Source organism: Tasmannia lanceolata, unplaced genomic scaffold (genome assembly GCF_043159265.1).
Source record: "Tasmannia lanceolata isolate RefF3 unplaced genomic scaffold, GAP_Taslan_0.1 ptg000029l, whole genome shotgun sequence".
Taxonomy (NCBI): domain Eukaryota; kingdom Viridiplantae; phylum Streptophyta; class Magnoliopsida; order Canellales; family Winteraceae; genus Tasmannia; species Tasmannia lanceolata.
The window spans coordinates 7,127,786-7,147,847 of NW_027518706.1; the positions used below are offsets into that span (position 1 = coordinate 7,127,786).

The window sequence follows — 20,062 nt, forward strand, 5'->3', positions numbered from 1 at the left end:
TACAAAGGACACACACACACACATATGCACATGCATGTGAGAGCAGCCAACTCAGATTAATTAGATGAATAAGACAAAATCTGCTGAACAGTGAACCTATGTGGCTGCTCCCTCATGCAACATCCAGCCGCAATATGCCATTCTGCAAAAGTCCCTAGCAAATCCCATAAATAAATATATATATATATATATATATGAGGAAAAGGATTGTACGCTCGAGTGTACCAAGCTTATGGTACGCTTGAGTGCCCAATCACATGTGGGCCCACTTTGTTAGGATGATCCAAAGCATTCATTTGAAAGGCCCTTACATAGATGAGATGTGTACCAGAAATCAGCTCCATAGGATCATCCTAACCCATCCATTTGTGGAGGTCAAAATGGACAGACACTGTTTGTCCACAAATCTGCCCATTTTTGCCCTCCACTTTTGAAGGAGTTAGGATGATTCAATGAAGCTGATTTTTGGTACACACCCTATCTATGATAGGGCCTTGGAAATGAATGCTTTGGATCACCACAAAAAATGTGGGACCCATGTGATTGGGCACTCAAGCGTACCATAAGCTTGGTGCGCTCGAGCGTACAATCCTTTTCCTATATATATATATATATATATATATATATATATATATATATATATATATGTGTGTGTGTGTGTGTGTGTGGGGGGGGGGGGGGGGGGGGGAAGGGGGGGGTGGAATTCTTAACTACCACTTTGTGTAGAAAGGTGAGGTCGAGGAAGGAGTAATAGACATAATTATTTGGTGGAAATTAGGGAGGTTGTAGAGGGAATTGATCACATCGAGAGTTAGCTTAATTCTATTTAACGGCTGAGAGAATTTCCACTTTCTGTCAATCTTGGGGTGCCTCTTCTTCTTCAGAACCAATTCATTATTACTAGGCTGCTTCAACGGTTCGAGCAATCCAAGAGGAAAAGTTAATCAACTTTCAGTTTTGCACTGAAGGTCATTCCTTCACTTATAACCTTGTAGATATGGTGGGAGAGATGCAATGGGCATATGAAAGTTTAGAGAACGAAAGCTTCACCTAGAGTATGTATCTTTGGCTTTGGCTGGGCGACTTGTTGTGGGAGGATCCAAACCATCAATTTCCTTCGTAAAAGGGGGATGTGCCTAGTAGATCATTGTTCGTTGAGCCTTGAAGCTGAAGAATCGATTGACCATATTTTTATTCAATGTAGAGTGGCAGGGAACTCTGGAGTAGCATTCTTTCCAGATTTGGAATCTATTGGGTTTTCCCGTCTTCTTTGGCTGCCCTATCGACGAAATGGGAGGTAGTTCCAAGGAAAGCAAAAGGCAAGGTGCTTTGGCATCTTTCCTTACTGAAAACTTTGTGGGTGACCAGGAAAGAGAGGAATGCTAGAGTGTTTGATGGTGTGGATAAATCTCCACATTTCCTCTTCATCAAAGTAATTGCTCTATCTATTGCTTGGGCATGTTGCCTTCTTTTGTTCCACTTTGTTTCGGCTTTTGACTTGTGGGAGGGCTAGCAGGTGGTTTGCGCCAGTGTGGATCGGCAGCCTCAAATAGTGCAAGATTGGGAGGCTCTCCCATCGCGTTTGCTTAAGCTAAATTTTGATGGCTCAAGTTTGGGCAATCCCGGTCCTGCAGGTAGAGGTGGCATTTGCAGAGATTCTTCTGGTTCTATCCTATGGCCTTTCTCTGGTCCTTTAGGGATCACTGACTCTAGCATGGCAGAAGTGAGGGCTGCTTATCGGGGTATCAAAATGTTGGATCGTGATTGTTTGGACAAGGTAATTGTGGAGGGTGATTCTAAAAATGTAATTAGGTGGCTTTGTGGATCGGTTGTTCCCCCATGGAGGTTTGCGGCCTTTTTTGATGAGATTTCAGATCGTATAAGTGGATCATTTGTTGTGTTCAAGCATGTCAAATCTTCTGATAATGGAATAGCGGATAGGCTTGCCAAAGATGGTGTGGGTAATTTGGGTTTGGAAATTGTTAGATGTATGCAATAACTAATAAGCCTGAGGGAAATATAGTCATTGTACCTATCTTTATTATATAAATATGATGGTGAGGGGGAGATATCTCTCCAACTCATCATTCTTCTCCGTCTCTTTCTCTCAACATGGTATTAGAGCCCTAAGGTTAGAGTGCCCTAGGGACCTCTATTGAAGACCCACTCCATCTTCTTCTCCACCCCCTTCCACCCACCCATGCCCTAGCCTCCCTTTCTCGGCTCCTCACCTCTCATCCCCTCGCCTCCCTTTCTCGGCTCCTCATCTCTCTCTCTCTCTCTCTCTCTCTCTCTCTCTCTCTCTCTCTCTCTCTCTCTCTCTCTCTCTCGCACACAACCCCCCACCCCCTCCTCTCGCCTCTCTCTGTCCCTAGCCTCTTCATGGGCACTTGACTGAGGAGGTGTATATGGAGCAACCTCCTGAGTATGTTGCTCAGGGAGAGATGTCCTCCTCAGTTTGCAGACTTCATAAGTCCTTGTATGGACTAAAACAATCCCCAAGAACATGGTTTGGACGCTTCAGTGATGCAATTATGAGATTTGGTATGCGACAGTGTTTTGTGGATCACTTGGTGTTCAGTTGTCTTCTGATGCAAGACATGTTCTACTCATTGTTTATGTAGACGATATCATCATTACAAGGAGTGATACTATTAGCATACACAAGTTGAAAGTGTTCCTACAAAAAAAATTTGCTACAAAGGATCTTGGACGTCTTCGATATTTCCTAGGGATTGAGGTTGCATACTCTGGTACTAGTTTGTTTCTCTCATAGTGGAAATATGTTCTAGATTTATTGGAGAAGACTGGTTCCACAGGGATGAAACCAGCAATTGTACCTATGGACACTAATACTAAACTCATGGCAGAAGAAAAAGACTTGATAGATGATCCTAGTAGATATCGCTGACTAGTAGGGAAGCTTATCTACCTCACTATTACTCGCCCAAACATTTCGTATGCAGTTAGGGTGGTTAGTCAAACTATGAGTGCACCACACACTTCTCACTGGGCAGCAGTAGTTTAGATCCTTCGTTATCTAAAGGGGAACCAGGAAAAGGTCTCATGTTCAAGAAATATGGACATACTCGAGTGGAAGGATTTTGTGATCCAGATTGGGCAGGATCTCCAGCAGATAGGAGATCCACCACAGGCTACTGTACCTTTGTTGGGGGCAACCTTGTATCATGGTAAAGTAAAAAGTAGGATGTAGTTTTCAAGTCTAGTGTACAAGCGGAGTGTTGAGCTAAGTCACACACGAGTGGAGAGCTTCTCTGGCTATGATCTCTGAGATAGGATTTCCATTATCATAGCCAGCACAGCTTTATTGTGACAATAAAGTTGTCATTTACACTGCTACCAATCTCGTGTTTCATGAGAGGACTAAGCATAACGAGGTGGCCTGTCATTTCATTCGCCAGAGGATACAGAGGGGCGAAGTTCAGGTTGCCTTCACTCGATCTATAGATCAGCTAGCAGATGTGTTTACCAAGCCCTTAAGCAAAGCCAAACTCAATGACATTTGTAACAAGCTAGAAATGTATAATATCTACATTCCAGCTTGAGGTGGAGTGTTAGGTGTATGTAATAAGCCTGAGGGCAATATAGTCATTGTACCAATCTTTATTACATAAATATAATGGTGAGGGGGAGATATCTCTCCAACTCATTCATTCTTCTCCATCTCTTTCTCTCAACAGAAATGTTCGATTACCTTCCTCCTTGATAGTTTTTTCCCCTACTTTCCTTTTCTTTTCTTTCTTTTCCCGCTCTTTTTGTAATTTTTTGTTCTACTTGTATTCTTGGGTGGACTATCTCGGTCTCCCCTTTATTGAATGAAATTGCTACCATTCCAAAAAAAAAAATGGAAGGTTCATCTAAGTCGATCAGTTTGTTAACTAAAATTGTGACTGCCTAGGGAAAAACGCTTCCCAATTCATTCACTCCATCTTCGGATTGGTCTTCTTAGGAAGAGATAACTCTTGGCGATATTAAGATATTTCCTAAACCATCCTAAAGCCTTAGAGTTACTTATGTGTGCCGGAAAAGGTCCGGGCTAGGTGAGCTAAAATTAAATATGGATGGGGCGTCCAAGGACAATCCTCGCTTATCTTGAGGTGGTAGAATTGTTAGACACCATACTGACAGGATTATCTTTGTGTTCTCTCGTCATTATGGAGTCGGAAGAAATATCTAGGAGGAACTAGAAGCATTCTAGATGGCCTTAGATATTGTAAGGCCTTTGGATTCCTGAATGATTGGATTAGAATCAGACAGCAAGGTCTTAATTGACATGATCGCTTCTAACAAGGATCCTCCTTCGTAGATTCAATATTATTGGTACGGGCTTTAGTCCCTTGCCCTTGATTTGAATCCTAAAATGGCACATTAGTTCACAGAGGGTAACTATGTTGCAGATCACCTTGCTTTGAATCCTAAAATGGCACATTAGTTCACAGAGGGTAACTATGTTGCAGATCACCTTGCTAACTATGCTTTGAATCCTAAAATGCCCTTGATTTGAATCCTAAAATGGCACATTAGTTCACAGAGGGTAACTATGTTGCAAATCACCTTGCTAACTATGCTTGTAAGTGTAATTGTGTAATTTGGCATTGGAGAGATGGCTACAGGCGTTGTGAGCTGTGATTTCTTAGGAATTCCTAGCATCTTCGCAGGTAAGTTTTTTGGGTATTTGTTGATTTTTTTTATTTAATGAGGTAAGGTGGTATGTCCCCATCATGTACCTTTGTGACTACTTGGGCATTCCGAGTATTTGTTGCACGTAAGTTTTTATTTTATTTTATTTTATTTGGATTAGTATGGTGGATCTGGAGGTAAGGTGGTATGTCACCCTCTTTGTACTCTTATTTCATATTAATAAAATTTAAGGTGAAATCCCAGGTTCCTAGATAAATTCCAGGTTAAAAAGGGGCTGAGAAAATTCCTCAACAGCTGAGAGATATGAATTAACGCTTTTAGGATATAAATAAATGCCATGTAGCAAAACTCTCATTTCAGGAATGCCTTGAGTTGGGTTTAACCAACTCTTTTTTGAAGGGTCACGACCTAGATTAGGGTGTAGCACCCAATTTGACTTTGTAAGACTGAGCATACAGTCCTAAAGTAAGGTTCATTCTATGGTTACAAATTTGGAAGGTGTTAAGCACCAACTTCGCCCAACGAATCATTCGTCTCTACTTCCAATTCCTCATTTCCATCATAAAACGTATGCTTGATCTTTCTGCGTAATGTAAATTTAAAATTAAAATAAATCTATTATATTCTAAAATCCTATGATCATTAGAAATTCCAAGAAATGGGTAGACACTCTGAATTAAATGATGAATGAAACAAGGTGCAAAGTCTACTGCAACTGTCTGATCATGATCTCGATCAACTGGATAACCAGTTGGTCGATGATTCACCCCATCAATCGATATTTGTCATATCAATAGATCTGGAATCTGGGCAGTTTTTTTTTTAAATGGTTTGCAAATTCATTAATGGATAAGACCGAGATAGTCAAGAATACAAAGACAGAAAAAATAAAGATACGAGGCAAGATATGAGAAAACCAACGTAGCATAAAGAGGGCCGAGATCAAGGTGGAAGGAAATCGAAAAACTCCAAACCCACTTTGAAAACACAATCCCTAGCAATCTTATCAACTTCCCTATTTACCGATCTTCGCGCATGGTGAAAAGAAATCCCAACCTCAGCAACTATATCTTTAATCTCACCAAAATGGGCGGCAAATCTCCAGGGAACAATAGACGATCCTCCAAGTCCTTACTAATTTTTTTTTCTGTTGAATGTAAGCAGTTAAGAATTCTTTTTAACAGTCCGTTTGCAGCTATCAATCAGATGGACAGACTGGTTAGGATAGCTTATTGTACCAACTTTTGTAGAATGGCACTGTTAGAAACTTACTGACTTCTCCAAAAGCTTAAGCTGTTGGAGAAGGGCAGTATTTAGTCTTTTATACTTTAACACTCCCCCTCACGTGTGGCCCACTTGGCAAACACGTGGCACATGTGGTCCCACCTTGGGCCGACCATTGCATGTGGATTTTTTTGACATCAGGGAGGTTTGAACTCGAGACCTTTGGCTCTGATACCATGTTAGAAACTTACCGACTTCTCCAAAAGCTTAAGCTGTTGGAGAAGGGCAGTATTTAATCTTCTATACTTTAACAGGCACATCCACCATGGGAGTATCCCTTGATCAGTTATTCTAAACCGTACAAGCGCACGGGTTCAGTGGAGATTGGGGCGAGCACAATTTTAGGAGGTCTCATAAGTTAGCAAACCAGTGTTCTTTGGAAGATTATTTTTGTGTGTTCTTGTTATCTGCTTCAAACTTAAAATTACAGAGTAGAATGGAAAAAAAAAAAAAACCTTACCTCTCCCTCCCAAATGAAATAAATTCCATCCCCCATTTCCCCCTCCCGAACCACGTAATCACCACGACCTGTAACAACATAAAATCCACACGGCACCCCCCAACAAAAGAATTAGATACCAAATCACCATTTTCCAAACACAAAAGAAATAATTAAAAGATGACACCAGAAATTCACAAGTCACCAAAATTCTGGTGAACATGACTACGAACATTAATAAATACATTCAAAAATCATTAAACTGCAATTCTTTCAGCCCTTGCAGTTTCAGAACTGGTAATATTTTTGAAATTCTGTAAATTGTTGTTCCTTCGATCGATTGCTTCTAGCATTCGACGGGCGTGTATCTCTTGAAGTTATAAATTATTAAATCACACCAACTCTTAACATCTTAAGCTTTTGGAATAATTGGTTGTTTCACATGGTATCAGAGCTATAGCTATTGCGCCGCAGCAGGGGTTCAAAACCCAACAACTCCTTGATATTGAAAATGCAAGTGTACAGCCAACCCAAAAGAGGGGCCACATGTGCCACGTGTACGGTCAAACCAAAAAAAAAAAAAAGAGGGCCCACACCTGAGGGGCAGTTGTTTGCACCCATTTTTGGATTTGGGATCGGTCATGATAGACCAGGTTACTGATTGATGACCTAATTAGACTAGGTCAAAGCAGTTACATGCTAGTGTCACTTTTCTAGAAGATGGAGGCACCAGCTACTCTCCAACAAGGAAACGTATGAAATTTCAAAGGTAAAGTGGGTGGTTATTGCAAGTTCCCTCTCAAAGAACACAGAGTGGTGGTGACATGTGCAAGTAGTGATGTCAAGGGAACATGTGAAATTTCAAAGGAAAAGTGGGTGCTTATTGCAAGTTCCCTCTCAAAGAACATGGAGTGGTGGTGGGATGTGCAATAGTGATGTCAAGGGACCGTGTGAAATTTCAAAGGTAAAGTGCGTGATTATTGCAAGTTCCCTCTCAAAGAACAAGGAGCGGTGGTGACATGTGCAAGCAGCGATGACTTGTTCAAAGAGGAGGTGGGTACTGGGAAAAACCGCCATATGCAGTTACAGATGAAGGCTATAAAAAGAGACGATTATCTCAGAAGAAGAGGTCCCAGAACTAACATCAAACATGTCTTATCATTTTATCTTTTATCATTTACTTTTATGTACTGTCATTTACTTTTCGTAGTTGTAGTAGCTGTCCGTTACAAATTAAGGAAGCAATGAAATCATCATCTCAAGTGAGTCCTCTTTAATTATGTATCCCTCGCACCAGCGTTTCTTTGTGTTGTTTTATTATTTAGTTAACCGAACAGTCTATTGATCCTGAGAGTTGTTTGCATTCTGCATACATCGACGGCGTCGTCTGCGTTCTGCACGCATCGGCGAGTCATTCACATTCTGCATGTGTTGACATCCCCACATTTGGTATTGCGTCGAACTGGAAAAAGTCATTTCCATTTGTGCAAACGCAGTAGAGCTCAATGAAGAAGTGATGTTCCCCTCTACTTCTTAATCGCCTGAAATCCAATCCCAAGGTATGGAAATGTTTCGCTCATCGACCCCTCAAATTGAGTTTCAATTTGCCTCTCACGAGGCTGGCCCGCCCGTGCATTCACCACACACTCACACACGTCCACTCATAACCGACAGGTTTAGACCGAACACAAGTGTTAAAAGTATAATAAATGATTAAATAACACCAACTCTAACACCTTAACCCTTTGGAGTAATTTGTTGTTTCACACTATCAAATAATTGGAACGGCAAAAACAAATCAAAATAAATGTAATTCGGAAGTGATCTTAGAAACCAATCGCGTTCCGGGAAAAGATCTCAGTATTCGTCCAGAAGAAAAACAAAAATTGCGTTTTCATTATGGTCTGACAGAGCAACAATTACTTAGATATGTTCGTATTGCTGGGAAACAGTGCTAACCATACAAGACCCAATGGAAACTAATCAATAGAGAGAGAAAATATTCGAATTCTAGCCCTAGAAAACCAACAAATCTCACCATAATGTTTGAATTGGACGACTTCAGCGATCTTCTTGAGAGATGAACTCGATAGTCTCTGAAGCAAAGGTACTTGGCCGAGAAATCCAACCACTGAGATTCAAAAAAAAAAAAAATAAGAGCTACGTTGAAATCAAACATGAAAACTGGAGAAAATGGAATTGAAACTGAAATTTAAACAGTTGCAGATTAGAGTAAGAGATAACATTTTTTCAACAAAAAGAAATTAGGGTTTTTTATTTTACCTGATCCGTGATCCATTTTAGGGTTTTTTAGGATATCTCTCTGAATTGAAAGTGAAACTACTTGATGTGAGGAGGAGCATTTATAGGTTTCGGTTGGAAATTAGAGGAGGACTTTGTTATGCAACGGAGTAATAGAGTCCCTTTAAAAATGATATTCGCACTCCTTTTTCTTCTCACTTTTATTGTGCATGGAGAGATTATTTTTTCACTCTCACTAACGATAATGCGCCTCGCTTATAACGTGGATTGTGGGCAGACTTTAACGGTTTTTGACGTCAAATAACGTAACAAGTGGGCGCATTATCTCAAAGAGGGGGCGAAAAAACCATCGCCCTTTTTGTGGCTGGCTTAGTCAACGGCTACTTAGAGGCGTGAGAATATCAGTTTGGCACCCTTTTTCTAAAGGAGGTTTGGAGAGGAAAAAGGGGACTGAAATGACCATTGATGTGACCCTTTTAAATGTGCATTTATGGGGATCTGAGCTACCTCCATTTGCCTTTTAGTGGACGTGGAGCCCTTTGGTTCAAATTCGAATATGTATAGTAATAGGAATGCCTAAACGACCACCATCTCCTCTCAATCCTGTGATCTTGCTTGCTCCTGTCGGTTCGGTCAGGACACCCGTTCCACAAAGTTGAGTCAAGGTTACAAAGTCACTCTCTTGCATCAGTCACCGCAAAGCGGAATCCCGTTTTCCTACCGTTTTCCTACCACAAAGGTGGAGTTTGCGGAATCCCGTTTTCCTACCACAAAGGTGGAGTCAAGGTTGCAAAGTCACTTTCTTGCATCAGTCGCCTCAAAGCGGAATCCCGTTTTCCTACCACAAAGGTGGAGTCAAGGTTGCAAAGTCACTTTCTTGCATCAGTCGCTGCAAAGCGGAATCCCATTTTCCTACCGGTGCTCCTTTTTTTATAGGCCACCCCACTCCAATGGTTTAATCCTCCTAAGGTAAGAACATTTGGCCTTTGTTGTGACTAGTAAAAATGCATGTGAGTTGCTCTTGCAATCAATTTCCCATAAGAGTAACCACAGATTAAGTTCTATGATGGTTATATAAGTTTAATTGAAACCACGGTGCATCGATTGATATCTATAAAAATAATATCTGTTAAAGCTCTTTGGTTCTCTGAAGACAACAAGCCCAAGTTTAATGGTAACTATATACACACAAGTAGAACAATATTGAGCTATTCATAAATGGGTAATAACATCTCTGAGAGAAAAGCCACAACTTGAAGAATGAAGGCATGGCATTTGCCCAAAGAATAACATTATAAAAGGTACAATTCCTACAAGCAATAGTGGATTCGTGATCGGCCCCGGCATTGGACTAGCTTGTGGTTGACAACTTGTTAGTCAAAGTGGCCAAACTCTAATTTATGCTCTTTCTTGAGAAACCTCTGAGCTGTATTCGTGACTTATCTTAACAACGAAGTTGATGAGCACGAGCGACACAGTAGTATTTGATGCAGTCCAAAAATTTGGACGCTCTTCGTAGCACAGCAGCGGATGCAAAATTGATAAAATAAATGGAAAAATGGACGAACACCGTCGTAGGAAATTGAATACTTTGATCACCGTCGAAGTCGAGTTTCTCAGAGCGAAACTAGAAAATACTTCTGCAGGTGCTAATCCAAGTAACCAAAAGTTCTCAAAAGGCAAATTTCATTCAATAATCAAAGTCCATTACATTACTTTCCTAGGATCTATTTGTAATAAAAGAAACCCTAAAATCTAACTTAAGACTTAAGCAACTAAACGTAGCCGTCCATCTAAAATAACATAAAACTTGACTAAAACTTACCTAAATTAGTAATCCCGTAATAGACACTTACCATATCCTAAAACTGTATATAACTTAACCAAATCAAGTCCAAATCGTGTAATATTAGGCTCTTTAGATATGTAACTGAAAACCATTTCTAAAAATACCAAAATTGGGCTAAAATAACAAGATTTGATGCCCTGAAAAATTACTACAAATAAAATGACGAAAATACAAATTAAAAATAAGAAAAATGTTCCACACCAACAAACCTAACTATTCTTGGCGATTTTCGTCCACATCATACTCCCCATGGTTCAAAAAAACTCGTCCTCGAGTTTTAAAGTGTTGAAGAACAATCATCAATTGAAACTGTGGAACATCAAATCTTTCTTCATAATCCCGAAGAGGAAAATATAATTTATCTTGAACTTGGACCGGCTTGAATTCATAAATATTCACCGTAAGTTCCAGCACAACATCAAATAGAAAACGGATCAATATAATTTGATGAAAAATTGATATAATATTTTCCGTTCGTCATCTCTTCAATCTCCAATAGTTTATCTAATATACTATCAGACCTAATTTCTTTTGTTTCTCCGTTAAAGATTTCACAGGACGCATCAATTATTGCTTCAAGTGATTCACTAATCATGTCGTCACCAAAAAAAAATTGCTCATCATTTGAACTTTTAGCAACGATTAAAAATCCGTCTTCTGAATATTCATCATATATTGGTGGTGAGTCCCAATTTATGATTTCTTCATCTAAGTAATAATAAAATGATTTTAAGTGTGGTATTACCTCTCAATCTTGGCATTCGGCAACTCTTATATGAAGTGATAAAAAATAATCTATAGCCATCACGAATCCACGCAAACTTCGCTACCAAACATTTTCTTCAACCCAAGGAATGAGTCAGCTCTATACCAAGTGATGCAGTCCAAAAATCTGGACGCTCTTCGTGGCACAGCAGCGGATGCAAGATTGATAAAATAAATGAAAAATGGCCCTTTGAACACCATCATAGGGAATTGAATACTTCGATTACCGTCGAAGGGGATGTGTTTTACTTCGATCCCGTCGAAGTCAAGTTTCTCAGAGCGAAACCATAAAATACTCCTGCAGGTGCTAATCCAAGCAACAAAAAGTTCTAAAAAGAACTCAAAGAGCCTAAAGGCAAATTTAATTCAATAATCAAAGTCCATTACATTACTTTCATAACATCTATTTATAATAAAAGAAACCCAAAAATCTAACTCAAGGCTTAAGCAACTAATCGTAGCCGTCCATCTAAATTAACATAAATAAAACCTAAAACTCAACTAAAACTTACCTAAAATTGTAATCCCGTAATAGACAGTTATCATATTCTAAACTGCCTATAACTTAGCCAAATCAAGTCCAAATCGTGTGATATTAGGCTCTTTAGTTAGGTAATTGAAAAACTTTACTAAAAACACAAAAATCAGGCAAAAAGAACAAGATTTGATGCCTTAAAAAATTTCTACAAATAAAATGACGAAAATACAAATTAAAAATAAGAAAATTGTTCAACGCAAACGAACTGAACTATTCTTGGTGATTTTCGTCCGCATCAGTATTCTAGATGGAACCAATTGTTAGATCCCAATGATCTCCCTGAAAAAATACATTAAAAGGATTAATTTCAATTATTATCAAAGAAATAATAATATTCCAGGTTACATAATACAAAAAATAGAAACTATAAACATTATGTCTAACAACCTAATGATATAAAACACAGATAGGAAGGGGTGCCAACATATAAATTCACAAGTTTCAGTCAAATAGATTGCAAAGTTTAAATCTGATGGTGGATTCGATCCTCTTGGGAATATTGTTGTCATACCTCATTTCCCAAGGGTTTTACATTTAAGCTAAAGATCCACCTCGTATATGAATATGAGCAATCAAATCACACATGACACAACAATGAATTGATGTTGTTCATATGAGTAATAAGATCACAAATTATAAGGAAAGAACCTGTGAATAATGAGATATAAACCTGATGGTCATAACTCATAAGGAAATCCAAATTGGAAGAAAAATAGGTGGGTCCAGCTGTATAGTGGCTAGCTGGCTGCGTCCTAGCCAAGGTGCACATACTTTTCTAAAATACATTGGGCCCCACCTTGTTAGGAGATCCAATCCATTCACATGTTGGGCCCTAATGTGAATATGTTGTGTCCCAAAAATCATCTATGTTGGATGATCCTAATGAACTGCACCACATCAAAATTTCCACTAATAGGAAGGCCGGGATCATCCTACGGAGAGCATTTTATTGGTGCGGCCTATTTACATTGGGCCCCAACAATTGATGGTTTAGATACTTGATCAAGGTGGATGCACTATTTTTTTAGGAAAAAAAAAATAGCTGCACCTACATACGGACATCACATAACGTGTATTTATTAAAAAATTCATTTTTCCTACCTTGTTCGAAAATCAAAACCGTTCATTTCTTGGGCCCCAATGTAAATAGGCATTTTCATAAAAATAATCCCCATGGGATGATCCCAACACTTCGATTAGAGGTTTATTTATGGTGTTGTACGTCTACGTATCGGAGAGTTAGGATCATACCACGAAGAAGATTTTATGAGCAAGGCCAATTTCTATTGAAGCCCAACAAATGAACGGGTTGGATGTTTTAATAATGTGGGCCTAAGTGATTTTGTTTTTAAAATACACTTTACACGGTGTTTGTACATTGTTGTAGGCCCACATGGATCAAAGATCTAAACCATTCAATTGTTGGGCCTCAACAACTGATGGTTTAGGTCTTTGAACAAGGTGGGCCCACTCTAGTTTTTTTTAAAATATTTTGACCTACATACAACACCACATAACGTTTATTCATTAGAAAATTCGCTGGGGTACCGTTCATTTGTTGGGCCCTATTGCAAATAGGCATCCATAAAAATAAACCCCATTGGATTATCCGAACTCTCCGAGCAGTAGGGAGAGAGCGAGAGAGAGATGGGCAAGGTCTATTTATATTTTGGCCCAAAAAATAAAGGGAAGTGATATTTACGCCCCTTTTGATCACCAGGGATACCAGTGTCGGTGTATCAATGACAAAAAGGGGCCTAATGTACTTGATGTCAGAAAAATTCAAGGGCTTTGATTGCAATGTACACTGTCAATGGGTGTACCTGGTGATCAAAAGGGGCGTAAATATCATTTCCCAAAATAAATGGTTAAGATCTATTAATAAGGTGGGCCCAAGTGAGTATGTTAAAAAAAATACATTGCATATTGCCTTTGTAAAATTGTAAGTCGGTGTGTATTTTTTTTGTTCTTTTAAAACAAAGCCCATTGTTATGTTTTTAGCAGCGCGTTCAATGGTTGAGAGAGAGATGTGGACAAAAAGAGAAGTTGTGCAAGAAGCCACGAGAGAGTGAGTTTACCGGATGTAACTTTACAGCTAGTAAAAGTGGGTCGAAAGGGTTGAATGTGGTTTTTCAGGGGGCGAATTTATCAGCGCCCTATCAATAGCACTTGTTAGTTTTTGTTGAAATGACAGAAATGCCCGCCGGGACACGGTTTTGGCTTTATATATAGTAGTTAGATTATATTAGATTATGAGAAAAACATTTCTTGCACAATTTTTCAAGAAAAATTTTCCTTGTTTACATTTCCAATGGAAATAATATTGTCTTTGCTTATTTGAAGGAGGGATTTGCTAGGGTCCATTGCAAAAGGCATTTCACGGCTGGTCGAGCAATTCCCTTTAAAGGAGTATCATAATAACTTGAAGGTCCCTCTAAATAAAGCTTGAACCACATTGGTTCGAGCTTTTTTTTTTTTTTTTATGTGTAATCGAATAATAGAAAAGCAAGAAATATTCGAAAAGTTTTTCCTTTCAAAACTTTTCAAAAAAAAATCATGAAAGTGAAGCGCGGCTTTCGGTAGGATATCTACATGGTAGGGCCCACTAAGACATGTTTGGACCAAGGTATTGTTAAAAAAAATGTTGTGTTTTTTACACTTGCACAAAAGAGACGAGAAAGGAAAGTATATTTATGGGGCCCAATCCTGTTTGCAATAAAACGACAAAAACACATTTTATAACCGATTGTGAGTCAAAAACTGATTATTGCACTCAATATTAAGGTCCTTTTCATTTTAGACTTTAATAAGTGATTATTGAACGAGATTTTGAGTTGAATAATAAGTTTTACACTTACAGTTGATGTCAAAATCTAAAATGAATAAGGCCTTAATTTTGAGTCCAATAATCAGTTTTGGACTCACAATTTGTTTTTAAAATCCCAAAGAAACAGGGGAGAAAAGTACGGAACGCGGGCATTTTATTGCAACATAGTACAGAACTCGGGCACGATTCTTTAAAAAAAGGAAAAAAGACCGCAATGCCCTTCTCGACATAATTAAAGCCCAGATAGCCTCATGGTATTTGGTGCAAGGCAGTACACCTCAATCATTCTATTTGCAGCCCCTTTTCATTATTTTAGTATTCTCAATGAAAAAATGTGGCTGCATTTAATACATTTCTCGTTCCCCGTTAATGCATGGGACGCTGACGGACTTGAATAAGTAATCCTCGCTTCCTCTCCATGCTTATCTCTATACACATCAAATAAAGGGGATAGCGCTGTCGGTTTTAAATAGACGTTGCTCGTTATCACGTATAAACTTTGTTTTCCTTATGTTAAAGCGTGCACGAATTTTAAAGATTGCCTGAAATGTTGCCGGTATTTGGTTTGTGTGTTAACTCCTTCGAGTCAAGCCATCGGGTATGCCGCCGGTTAAAAACTAGAAGACAACGCCAGTTAAAGGGCCGCCAAAAGGTTATTTACAGCTCCCAAGAAGCTCTAACAACGCCAATAAAAACTAAAAGACAAGAAGCTTTCGCCGCATATCAAAACAGTGGAGTGCTAAAATCATTTCCCTTTTGAAAAAAGTTAATGTTTTATCTTCTATCATTGTGTCAACACAGTTTATTCCATCAAATCAGTCTCTGATTTGTGAATAGTCTAAACTTCTAAATTAGTAAGGGATTTGCTAGCATCCATCTCAGAAGGCATTTCGCGGATGATCTGTTGCATCTGACAGTAGCCACGTAAGCTCACTTTTCAGAAGAGTTTGTCTTCAATCACGAGGTGGCTGCTGTCAGATGCAACAGACCATCCGCGAAATGCCTTCTGCAATGGACGCTTGCAAATCCCAATTAGTAAAATAATATGTCTGTAGAGGAATTCTAGACTTAGGGGTACCCTTGCAGAAAAGGGCTGAAAGGGTCCCCTCGTTGGCCGAAATGCAATTAATACATTTATAGTGGCTTCAAGTTGAAGGCTATTAAATGCACTTCAGCCCATGCGGGCGCCCTTTCAACCCTTTTTTTTGTAAGATTGCCCTTCAGTTTAGCATACCTCATGTTTGTAAATAAATAATTAATCAGAACCGCATATAAGCACAAAGCTTCTACGATTAGGTTAATATCTAACTAGTTGAGGGCCTTGAAGCTCAACGTTAATGCTCTGTTCTCTTACGCTGGTTTCTGCGGAAACCAGCCTTATTTTCCAGGGAAACAAAAAAATAACGTGTTCTTTTGACTTTCCTCGGAAACTTTTTTTCAAACGTGGAAAATAAAATTTATTACGTGGAAAATGGGTTTCCTCGACTTTTCTTCACCTGAGTTTCCGATATAAACTATCGGAAACCCTAGCTTTCCCTTACCTTTCCGCGAGAGAAGAAGAAGAAGCTGATTGTCGCCTCCATCGTCTCTCCACATCCTCCATTTCAGCCATTCCCAAACCACGTATTCTCTCTCTCTCTCTCTCCACAGCCTTCGTGATGTCGTGAAATCTTGATTTTTTTCTTGATTTTATGGGGTTTCTTACTCGTTTCTTGATATTTAATCTATGGAAGTTTCTTCATTCAAGTTGCTCTCTATTGTTTGATTTGCTGAGGGTTTGTTCGAGATAAGAGATTTAAAGATAATCTGGAGCTCGATGAGGTTCTCCACATTTTCGAGGACTGGTATTACAGAGAGAAAGAGGCATCTATTTACTAGATTCAATATGTTGTAATTTTAGGGTTTTTGTTTTATCCCTTATTTTTTGCACTTGTAAAGCTCTTGATACTTACCAACTTTTTTGGCTTGCATAGGAGGACTAATTTTTTAGATCTTTTTCTTTCAGTTAAGATGCTAAAAAGGTTATTCTCTTTTCGATTTTCTGTTTCTATCTGTAGGGTTTTCTATCTTCTATGAATGTTTGTAAGGTTCTCAAAGATGAAATGATCATTTTTTCCTTTTTTTTTATTGCTACATCCATGTTCTTGATGTTGATTTTACTGTTTAATTTTTCTTATTATTATTCGTCTCTTATTTTCTTTATAATAATCGATTTTTTTCCCATTTTCAATTGTTGTTAGATCTGAGATGAGTTTGGGTATTTAAGAAGCTGAGCTCACCTGGTTTTGCTACACAAGAAAATCTAGTTTCTGCTCCTATTTTGTAGATCTATACCCAAGGTAATGCTGATCCTAAATTCTCATCGTCTTCTTTTCTTTTTCTTTTTTTTGTAATGTGAATTGTTCATGTTGGTTTCTGTTGATTTTGATTTTTTGTACTCCCTTGATCTAAGTCGATTTTAATTGGGTTTTGATTGGGTTTTGACTGTTTACGCTTTAATTGTTATTGTTAACTCATGATTTGTTTTTGAGTACTATCCACTTGTTGTTAGATGGACGAAAGGAGACTTAGAACCGAGGATGGTCGCCCCACAAAGAGGGCAAAGTTGATTGTGAGTGCTGTTGCGACAATAGTGAGCGCAACAACCACTGCACTCGTATTCTTCCAACAGTATTACGACGAATACCTACGAAGAGCTCCATACGAAAACAACTACTTCACAGATCGGGAATTTATTACGCATGCCGTGACGTCAGACGAACATTGCAAGCACTTACTTAGGATGAACGTCAGGTGCTTCGGACGATTTGTTCGACTGCTTAGAAGCACCGGCGAACTTAAAGATACAATACATTGTAACATTAACGAGCATGTTGCAATGTTCTTACATATTATATCTCACAATCAACGGAACCGGTCAATTAAAGCCTTCACACAACGATCAGGTTCCACGGTTTCTCGTTATTTCAACAAGGTCTTGAAAACTATTCTAAGCTTGAAATCCCAGTTTATAAAACCTCCGACGAGTGAGATACCAGAAGTCATTCGCACTAATCCAAGATTCTGGCCTTATTTCAAGGTAACCTCAAATACTAAGATTCTAGCCTTATTTCAAGAGACCGACTGATATATTTTAACCTTTCTATGCTAGGATTGCATTGGTGCAATAGACGGAACTCATATTCCTGCTAAAGTGATAGCCGAATATAAGCCTCGGTTTATTAATCGAAAAGGTTATCCTTCTCAAAATGTGTTGGCAGTTTGTGACTTCGATATAAAGTTCAATTACATTTTGGCTGGGTGGGAAGGATCGGCATCCGACTCAAGGATATTAGGAAATGCAATATCACGACCTAATGGGCTTCCTTGCCTTCCAGGTATCCTTTACCTTTCCTTCTACTTATTATGTTGGTTATGAATAGACAATGGCGATAATGAGACAATACTTTCTTCGTTGTAGGGAAGTTTTATCTCGGCGATGGTGGCTATCCTTTACTTCGTAGTTTTATAACACCGCACCGAGGCATATCGTATCATTTAAATGAAATCAGGGGTCGAAGACCACGAACGCCAGAGGAACTCTTTAATCACAGACATTCATCGCTCCGGAATGTAGTGGAACGTGCATTCGGCGTCCTCAAGAAGCGCTTTAGAATTTTAAACGAGGAACCGATGTACCCATACGAAAAACAGATTGATATTGTTCTAGCTTGTTGTTGTGTCCACAATTTCATTCGGAGGGAGATGGTGGATGATGATCTTCTTGATGACGTAGATCTAGAGTTACGAGCAGTGGTCCCGCCTGAGGAAGAAGAGCCTGTCCCATATGTTCCACTTAGTAGGGCCGATGATGCACGAGAGGGGACTAGGATTAGAAATGAATTGACCACGAATATGTGGAATGACTTTCAACGTTGATTTATGTATCGCCTTCTTTTTTTTTTATGGCTTGTTTGTAGCTTGTTTTTAAAAAACAATAAACTCATATTCTATGGTCTTATGAGTTTTATGTATGGTCTCATGAGTTTCTCGTTATTGTATGGTCATGAGTTTTATGTATGGTCTCATGAGTTTCTCGTTATTGTATGGTCATGAGTTTTATGTATGGTCTCATGAGTTTCTCGTTATTGTATGGTCTCATGAGTTTTATGTATGGTCTCATGAGTTTCTCGTTATTGTATGGTCTCATGAGTTTCTCGTGATTGTTTCAATTCATATAGGATGGCTGCAAGTCGCGTGGGTAGGAACCATTACTGGAATACTGAGATGGATAAGGTGTTGGTGGATGCGTTATTGGAACAAGTATCGGAAGGGCACAAGATACCCAGTGGCTTTAAAGATGTCGCATACACGGCGGCAAGCAGAGCAATGAATAGTCGATATGGGAAAGATATGACGAAAGAGCATATCAAAAATCGAGTCAAGACCCTAAAAAAGAAATTCGTTGCCATCAACACTATAATAAACACAAGCGGATTTGGCTGGGATGACGTCAATAAGAAGATCGAAGTGACGGAAGATGTCTACAATGCTTGGGTCGCTGTGAGTAGAAAGTGACATCTTTGTTTCATTTGTTAATTACTCTAGCTCGTAATATTTATAACTATTTTTCCAAATTTCTTGTAGGTTCACCCTGAACATAAGAAATATTTTTCAGAGAAACATGTTTTGATAGATGATTTTCGTCGCATTTTTGGCGAAGACTATGCCACGGGTGGCTGGAGTAGGGATGGCGTTGCCCCTAGTCAGGAGGTACAGAGTTCAGCTCCGCATATAGATGACTTGGGGATTGACGATACCCCTGAGACTGAAACAATTCCAGAGTCTCCTATGGTAGGTGAGAGCAGTAGGGGACCTGGGCCTAGAACTTCATCTCCGGTTAGAGATTTTACAAGAAGCGATGAAGGTCAGAGGGGGACGAAGCGTAGTGCAGTAAAATATATGAATTTGATGGAAGGGTTTACTTCAACTTTGGAGAAGGTTGCAGATGCAATCAAGGATCTATCGAAGGAACCTTTTGATAATGACGAGCTTCATGATGGCGTGTTTGGGTTAGAAGGATTCGAGGAGGACATCTTGGAGAGGGCTTATGAGTACCTCAACCGTAACCCTACGGAGGTTCGTGCTTTTATGAAGTACATAGTAGAAAGGAGGGAGCGCTACATGTGGAGGAAGATGGAAAACCTTGAATTCTGAGTGATTGTGGATGTGGATGTGGACGTACATAAACATGTGGTTGTTGGATGGTTCTGGATGTGGACTTCATTTGGACATGATCTTTTTTTTGGTTGGCTTGTCTGTTTTTTTTTTTTTTTTGTGAACATGTTTATGTACTATTTTTGTTAGTTGGCTTGGACTTATAGATGTAAGGACTTGGCTTGGTCTTTTTGTTATGCGATATTACGGTCTGCTTCTTCTTGGCAACTCTATATTTGT

At 39.0% G+C, this 20,062-nt stretch overlaps 1 protein-coding gene across 1 annotated transcript in view; it reads right to left on the reverse strand.

Annotated features, from left to right (window-relative positions):
* LOC143858909 (acyl-CoA hydrolase 2-like) overlaps positions 1-8,822 on the reverse strand; it is a 39,309-nt gene extending 30,487 nt beyond the window's left edge. Inside the window, exons 1-3 of the mRNA XM_077369598.1 lie at positions 8,669-8,822; positions 8,424-8,516; positions 6,407-6,474 (exon numbers count right to left, since the gene is read on the reverse strand). Of these exons, the coding sequence (XP_077225713.1) occupies positions 6,407-6,474; positions 8,424-8,516; positions 8,669-8,684 (177 nt within the window). The 5' untranslated portion in view covers positions 8,685-8,822. The remainder of the gene's footprint in view (positions 1-6,406; positions 6,475-8,423; positions 8,517-8,668) is intronic.
* Positions 8,823-20,062: the final 11,240 nt, after the last annotated feature.